The following is a 9030-nucleotide window of genomic DNA, read 5'->3' on the forward strand; positions in this document are numbered from 1 at the left end:
GTGGAACGGCAATTATTTTCTTAAATCCCTCGTGATTCTCATATCTGTGTGTCTCTCTGGCTAGAATAATCAATTCAACCTTAGTCATCTGTCACAAAATCCTTCACTGTCACGTATATTGGCAACAGGGCATGCTCATCCCACTCACGGTCATGGAGTGCTTCCCCACACAGCACCTTGCTCCTAGTTGCAAATGCACCGTGCATGAACAGAAATCCAGTGTGATCTGAAAGGACTCAGATGTTTCTGGTTTTTAGTTATCTTGAGACAAGGGTTGCTCATCTCCTGAATTTCAAGTACAAGAGGTCCTCAAATAGTTAATGAAAAATATATATTATGAAAAAGCTATAGATCTTAAAAAACTTTTGCACCAAAATAAACTCATGCTTCCATTTTTTCCATGAAATCTTTGACATTCCTTCTAACTTCCAGCCTCTCTTTATGGCTAATTTTGATCACATTGCTTTTCTCTTAAATGGGGCAAGATTAAAGCACTTTTACTCACTGCTAAGGCATTCAGAGCTGTATTCTGGGTGTAAGGAAGGCCAACTTTAATTTTTAATTTTTCCAGAAAGCTGTCTTCAGAGACTGAGGGAAGATTCTAATTTTTCCGTTTTTTAATTATTGGGTTGTTGGAAATCATGATGTATGACTTTTTTCTATGCAAAAATGCGTCATGACTTTCCAGACAACCCAATATATTTTTTTTTTCCTTGTCAAGCATTTTTAGAGCAATCTAGGTCTGAAGTTTAGTTGAGTTAGTTGATCCTGGGCTCAAATCTGGAGAAAAATACAAAGACACACTTACAGTGTCATTTGCTCTGAGCTGGCTTGTGGTAATAGCAAGCTGTCCCTCAATATCCTTTCTTCTTATCTCAGAATAATGGGACTTTAAATTTCAATTGGGCCCATGATCTCTAAGGAAAAGAAGAAATATTTCAAGCTTCCCTTGCAGCTTCGGTATGGTAATGTAATCAAATTCTGGTCATTAAGACATAAGAGGAAGTTGTATGTGTAATTTCTTGGAAGTGTCCTTGTAGAAAGGAGTCTATTCCTTTTCCTTTTCCTTCTTCCTGCTGGTTGGAATTCAGATGGTGATGGTGAGAGCTAAAGCAGCTGTTTTGGGCTGTAAATGATTCTGGGGATGGGTGTCATAGGTGATGCAGCAAAATCACTGAGGGAGTCTGTGTCCCTAGCATCATCCCTAGTCCCCTTAACTGAACATTGAAATGAGAGAGAAGTATACGATACATTTAAGTTGTTTACTCTGCCTGCTGGGGAATACAGGAGGTAGTTTCTAGCTCTCACAGCCAAACTCACTCCAAAGTAATACTGAAATTATTAGGTAGATAGATAAGCAGGATTTTGGCATACCTCGTGTTATTTATTTATTGTTTTCAGAGGTTTTTTGCTATAGAGCACGTGCGCTCGCCAGACACAGAGAGAGAGAGAGAGAGACAGAGAGATAGAAAGCGAGAAATCATCCCCCGGGGGGATGGCCACGCTGCAATCCCTTCTCCTCCATTCTCTTCTTGGGATCTTGGGCATGCACGCACATGCGCCCGGCGTGAGTTTAAGCCACCCGGTCCGGGATGCGAATCGCGGTCGACTATGTGGGAGTCCAGCAACATAGCCATTATGCTAACTGCTGGTCCCTTTTTTTAATAATTATTTAACTTTATCATTTAACCACACACACACACACACACACACACACACACACACACACACACACAGAGGGAAAGTGAGAAAGCAGGCCACCTGGTCTGGGACTCAAACCATGATCAGCCATGTGGGAGTATCCAACACCTTAATCATCATGCCACCTGCTGGTCCCCTAACTTTATACTTTTTATTATTTAAATTTGCTACAAGGCACATGTGCTCACTGGAAGAGGAAGGGAGGGAGGGAAGGAGGGAGGGAAGTGGGGGGAGACAGAGAGAGAGAGAAAGTAAGCCGTCAGGTCTGAGCTAGAACTGCAGCTGGCGATGTGGGTCCAGCACCTCAACCACCATGCCACCTGTTGCCCCCTCACACTATCTTTCTGAGGTAGACAGGGGTCAAGCATCATTACCATTTTATTGTGAGAACTCCTCCAGAAAAGTTTTAATCATGTCCTTCATTCCGTAGCCCTTCCAGATTCTCCACCCCTTCCTGCTCACTGTCTCCAGCAGCTGCAGTTCTCACCTTTGTCTCCATGTTTCTCACAGTCCTTAACTAGATTCTGCCTTTCACTTGACATGTATTTGCTGCCTGACGCTGTGGGAACTTGGAGACAGAAATGGTCACTTACAGTGCAAAACAAAGCATTATTCAAGTTCAGACACTTCATAGGCTGTAATTGGCCCATAATTGAATATAGAGTGCATTTCTGAACTCTGATCACTATCTGCCATTTCCTTTGTTTTTCACTATCATGTTCAAACTTTCTACTCTTCAGAGAAATGATCTTCACCAAGGACTGAATTACAGCATTCTCTAACATTCTCTTAATTTAAGGAATACGAAGTGGGAAAGTAAAAAATTATATCAACTTTCTGCACAGTCATTTTTTTTTTTTTGTAAGGTTTTTGTCATAGTGTACATGCACTTGCTAGAGAGAAACAGACAGTGAGAAGGAAAGTGAGACATCACCCCACCTCCCCCAGTGGGGATGGGCATACTGCAATCTCTTCTCCATTCTCCTCCTGGGATTTTGGGCATGCATGCACATACACCTGGCATGATTTTCATGACACTGGGTCCAGGACTTGATCTGTGGCCGGCCATCTGGGAGTCCAGTACCTTGACCACTATGCTACCTGCTGGCCCCTCTGCATAGGTTTATATGGGAGAAGATGAGCTTTGGTCAATAGGGAAGGTCAGTAGCTTTCATCAGAATTCGAAAAACATAAATATAAGTTCACAATCTAGTGATCTTAATTTGCCTATAGCAAATTAAAAAAAAATCTTCGTCCAAAATAATACCTAAAATTGGTTGCTGGGTGCGAGTAAGAAAAAGAATGAGAACTACCTGGATGATTCAATTTATAAAGAAAATCAATCCACATATAGATCTAGATAACTTTCATACTTAAAGTTTTTTGTTTGTTTGTTTGTTTTAAAAAAAGTCTTAATTTTCTCCCTATGCTTTCAAGGACACATTAATCCTTAATCCCAACTGAAGAAGCAAACAGAAAATAGATCAAAGGATACAGTGGGAATAAACTGAAGCAATGCTTTATTGCAACCACAGAGCACCAATTCAACAAGGCATTGACACACAGAGATAGAACAAACGTCTCTTTGAACAGAGATGTAGCAAGCCCACTTTTTCAAGTTCTTAAAGACAAGTACTCACATCAGGAATCAAAGCATGGGACAATTAAAAAAATATTACACCATCATGAAGGAATATATATAAAAATATTCTGTACTAGTAACAAGGTTTTCTGATCTATAACTCTGCAATTTCCTCAGCACACACACACACACACACACACACACACACACACACACACAGAGGGAAAGTGAGAAAGCAGGCCACCTGGTCTGGGACTCAAACCATGATCAGCCATGTGGGAGTATCCAACACCTTAATCATCATGCCACCTGCTGGTCCCCTAACTTTATACTTTTTATTATTTAAATTTGCTACAAGGCACATGTGCTCACTGGAAGAGGAAGGGAGGGAGGGAAGGAGGGAGGGAAGTGGGGGGAGACAGAGAGAGAGAGAAAGTAAGCCGTCAGGTCTGAGCTAGAACTGCAGCTGGCGATGTGGGTCCAGCACCTCAACCACCATGCCACCTGTTGCCCCCTCACACTATCTTTCTGAGGTAGACAGGGGTCAAGCATCATTACCATTTTATTGTGAGAACTCCTCCAGAAAAGTTTTAATCATGTCCTTCATTCCGTAGCCCTTCCAGATTCTCCACCCCTTCCTGCTCACTGTCTCCAGCAGCTGCAGTTCTCACCTTTGTCTCCATGTTTCTCACAGTCCTTAACTAGATTCTGCCTTTCACTTGACATGTATTTGCTGCCTGACGCTGTGGGAACTTGGAGACAGAAATGGTCACTTACAGTGCAAAACAAAGCATTATTCAAGTTCAGACACTTCATAGGCTGTAATTGGCCCATAATTGAATATAGAGTGCATTTCTGAACTCTGATCACTATCTGCCATTTCCTTTGTTTTTCACTATCATGTTCAAACTTTCTACTCTTCAGAGAAATGATCTTCACCAAGGACTGAATTACAGCATTCTCTAACATTCTCTTAATTTAAGGAATACGAAGTGGGAAAGTAAAAAATTATATCAACTTTCTGCACAGTCATTTTTTTTTTTTTGTAAGGTTTTTGTCATAGTGTACATGCACTTGCTAGAGAGAAACAGACAGTGAGAAGGAAAGTGAGACATCACCCCACCTCCCCCAGTGGGGATGGGCATACTGCAATCTCTTCTCCATTCTCCTCCTGGGATTTTGGGCATGCATGCACATACACCTGGCATGATTTTCATGACACTGGGTCCAGGACTTGATCTGTGGCCGGCCATCTGGGAGTCCAGTACCTTGACCACTATGCTACCTGCTGGCCCCTCTGCATAGGTTTATATGGGAGAAGATGAGCTTTGGTCAATAGGGAAGGTCAGTAGCTTTCATCAGAATTCGAAAAACATAAATATAAGTTCACAATCTAGTGATCTTAATTTGCCTATAGCAAATTAAAAAAAAATCTTCGTCCAAAATAATACCTAAAATTGGTTGCTGGGTGCGAGTAAGAAAAAGAATGAGAACTACCTGGATGATTCAATTTATAAAGAAAATCAATCCACATATAGATCTAGATAACTTTCATACTTAAAGTTTTTTGTTTGTTTGTTTGTTTTAAAAAAAGTCTTAATTTTCTCCCTATGCTTTCAAGGACACATTAATCCTTAATCCCAACTGAAGAAGCAAACAGAAAATAGATCAAAGGATACAGTGGGAATAAACTGAAGCAATGCTTTATTGCAACCACAGAGCACCAATTCAACAAGGCATTGACACACAGAGATAGAACAAACGTCTCTTTGAACAGAGATGTAGCAAGCCCACTTTTTCAAGTTCTTAAAGACAAGTACTCACATCAGGAATCAAAGCATGGGACAATTAAAAAAATATTACACCATCATGAAGGAATATATATAAAAATATTCTGTACTAGTAACAAGGTTTTCTGATCTATAACTCTGCAATTTCCTCAGAAGCAAATTATTATAAATACAAACCATAAAGTAAAAAAAAAAAAAAAAAGCTTTCTTCAGAAACAATCAACTTAAAAGCAAATCTATGCAGAAAATACCATCACCCCCGTGAAAGCTAGCCGAGTATGGATGGAGATCCCCAGTACACAGCAGAGTTTCTCTCTGCAGAGCTATGATTTCCTTCCTGAAGGGGCCACAATATGCACGTTCATTCCAAACTTGCAGCATATCCCAAAGAAACCTTAATAAGGTCAAGTGGAGGACCCTCTATACAAAGGGTGTCGGCAATTCCATCCAAGGACACCAGCTCTAAGGAGCAGAGGAACTCAAGAGACATAGCGGTGCCTTTCTATTTTCACCCCTCCCTAAGTTTTCAAGTTTTTACCTAAACTTCCTATGTCTGTAACCAAAGAGGCTCATTCCACTACATTCTTCTTAAGGATTTTTGGGAAAGTAATCTATGAAGAAATAAAGAAACCCTCATGATTTCAAAGCCTCTGTGGGGAGGGGTGTCGAGTTGTGTCAAAGATCATTCTATTTGACAAATCCACAAGGAATATCATCCTGTGCACATCTTACCTATCCCTGCTTCTCCTGGCTGAATTCAGGTCAGCTGATGGATTGCCTAGTCTATCCAATAGGATAACATTTCATTAGATTGAAATTCTTTACATATACACATGTATGTATTCTGTTTACAAAGTTTCATCACATGAAACTAAATTATGTCATTATGTATTTTTTGAGGTCTAAGACCCCAATTTGACTGTACTATGAAGAGTTGTTCTTCAAATGCTTTGTCTGCAGAGGTTTTACGTGATACTCATAGATTTTCAGAGCAGGCCCCAATTTTAACTGAAGTCCTGTCAGCACATCATTCCTTGTCATCAATAGCAGTGATTTTCCATCAATTTCCTATAATGGAAACAGAGAGTAAAGCCAACATGTAAGTTTTAAAGTTTAAAAGTAAGGAGGAAAAAAGAAGGTTCAAAGGCAAAAGTCATACCAGTTGTCCCCAAGCTAAAAATGTTACTTTTTTTAGGATTGCCAAAATAGGGGGAAAAAAATGGAATTGTTTTTTTTTTATATTCCATCTTTTACTTGTATTTTGGAATGAAACACAATCCATAGCTGATCTTGTTTTTAAGATCACATCACAAATTCAAATTCTTTAAAAAATTCATGGCAAGCTTACAGCATGTACCCATAAGAATTGAAGATGTTTTGGAAAGAACAATGATGCCTTCCATTTATAAAATATAGTCATGCATTGCTTACAATGGATATATATTCTGAGAAATGTGTCAATAGGTGATCTGTGATTATGTGAATATCATAGAGGATACTTATACAAAACTAGATGGTATAGCTTATTATACATATAGGCATTATGGTCTAGCCTGGGTTATGAACCTGTATAGCATGTTACTATCTTGAATATCACAGGCAATTCTAACACAATGTAAGTATTGTGTATTTAAACATGTCTAAACAGAAGTGGTACAGTAAACATTTGGTATGAAAGCTAAAAAATGGGATAAAGCACTTACCATGAATGGAGCTTGAAGGACTAGAAGTGGCTCTGGGTAGGTCAGTGAGTAAGTGGTGAGTGAAAAGGAAGGCCTAAAACATTACTGTACACTACTGTAGACTATAAACACTGTACATCTAGGCTACACTAAACTTATTAAAATTTTTTTCTTTCTTTAGTAATAATTAACCTCAGCTTACTATAAGTTTTTACTTCGTAAACCTTAAAATTACTTGGAGTGTTTGACTCTTTTGTAATAATACTTCATTTAAATATAGTCACATTGTACAGATGTACAAAAATATTTTCTCTTTAATATCTTTATAACTTTTTCCTATTTTAAGCTAAATATATATTTTTTAAATTTTGTTTAGAACTAAGACACAAACATTAGCCTAGGCTTACACAGGGTCAGCATCATTAATATCACTGTGTTCTACTTCCACATCTTGTCCCATTGGCAAGGGTGTGATGATCAACAGAATACAAACATTAAATTAAGCAAAAGAATGAATGATAAAATTAAGAAACATGCTGGGGCTGGTAGTGGTTGGGGCGCTGGACTCCCACATGGCCAACTGCAGTTCAAGTCCCTGACCTGGCAGCTTACTTTTTCACTTTTCCTCTCTCTCCCTCTCTCTGGTTAAAAAAGAAATTATAATAATGATAAGTAAAATTAAGTAAGTATTCTTTTTTAAAAATGAACAGACATGGTAAACCTGAGATATGTGAGGCTGCTGTTGGTATAACATGGCATAGCATTTTACAGTAAGCTTCTTCCCACCATAGGCAGGAGGAGTACACTCTAAAATAACGAGGAAAAGTACAGTATGAAAAAGTTTGTAAATATGAAAACTAGTAACGAGTCATTTATTGTCAAGTATTACATACTGTGCTAATAGTATGTGCTATACTTACACAACTGGCAGCCTAGTAGGTTCATTTCTACTGGCATCACCACGAACACATGAGTAATGCCCATTGCTCTCTTCATAGATGTGCTTAGGATGACTGCAAAGTTCTGTAGTGATGGCTACAATAGCACTAGCACTAAGCATTTTTCAGCTCCATTACAATCTTATGGGACCATCACCTACAAGCAGTTCATTGTGAAATGATATAATGAAGTATGTGACTATATATTAAATATTTTAATAGACTATATATTAAAACTTACACAAAACTGTTGTGTACTTAATTTCTAAAACTCTAGAAATTAGGACGGGCAGAAATGATCATCTTTATTTTACCAGGCAAACCTACGATCAAGCAATTGTATTAACCTGTCTAAGATCAAGAAATTAGGAAATGGTTGTAAAGGATTTGAATTCTCAACTGTCCATACCCTAAGCTAATGTTATTATTATATCTTCCTGTTTCTCTCTCTCTCTCTCTCTTTTTTTTTTTCTTTTTTGGAGAGGTTTTCGCTATAGGGCGCTTGTGCTCGCCAGACAGAGAGAGACATAGAGACAGAAAGCAAGAAATCACCTCCCGGGGGGGATGGTCATGCCGCAATCCCTTCTCCTCCATTCTCCTCTCAGGATCTTGGGCACACACGCACACGCGTCCGGCATGAGTTTTAAGCCACCGGGTCCGGGATGTGAACTGCGGTCAACTACGTGGGAGTCCAGCGACATAGCCATTACGCTAACTGCTGGTTGCCTCTTCCTGTTTCTCTTGACACTAAAAACGAAATACATCTTTTTTCACAGAGTCCACTGGGGACTAGAGTCTTAGATTTCCTCTAGTCTCATCAATAGAAACAATGAGCATTAGGAAAATGACTCACCCTCTAGGAGATCCCTTTCCTGGCCTTTAAAAGAAACATCCTGCTTCATCTGCAAGTGCACCTCTCCATCCTGTGGGCCCCACCATACTCCCTCGCACTGGATCCTCAAGACTCCAAATAAGGCAGAAGTCTAGGGCTATGCAACCACATAGTCCTTCCCTGTTCTGCTCAGAGGCCTTTCTCCACACTTGTCAGGCCCACATTTGGCCACACTTCATTCACTTCAGGGAATTTGGAACTACAATGAAGCTTTGAGGTAAAATAAAAAAGGACTTTTCATGAAAGGGGTGAAGACCCAAAATATAAAGTGGCTTCAAAAGGAAACGTGAAGACCACTGAATGCCAGCTCACTTATGTTACTGTTTATTGTGTGAACCTTATACATCAGAAGATCCTGAGCTGGTTCTTAGGAAACTTGGGTCGAGACATGGACCAGCTATGAATGGTCAGTGAATCTCAACATTCCTGTTCTTCACTTTCCCTA

At 39.4% G+C, this 9030-nt stretch overlaps 1 protein-coding gene across 1 annotated transcript in view; it reads right to left on the reverse strand.

Moving 5' to 3' along the window:
* Nucleotides 1–5989: 5989 nt before the first annotated feature.
* Nucleotides 5990–9030, reverse strand: part of LOC114004419 (dnaJ homolog subfamily B member 6) — a 7333-nt gene continuing 4292 nt past the window's right edge. The window contains exon 2 of the mRNA XM_014588181.2: nucleotides 5990–6141. Coding sequence (XP_014443667.1) covers nucleotides 6114–6141 — 28 coding nt within the window. The 3' untranslated portion in view covers nucleotides 5990–6113. The remainder of the gene's footprint in view (nucleotides 6142–9030) is intronic.

This window comes from Tupaia chinensis, unplaced genomic scaffold (genome assembly GCF_000334495.1).
Source record: "Tupaia chinensis unplaced genomic scaffold, TupChi_1.0 Scaffold000263_1, whole genome shotgun sequence".
NCBI lineage: Eukaryota > Metazoa > Chordata > Mammalia > Scandentia > Tupaiidae > Tupaia > Tupaia belangeri.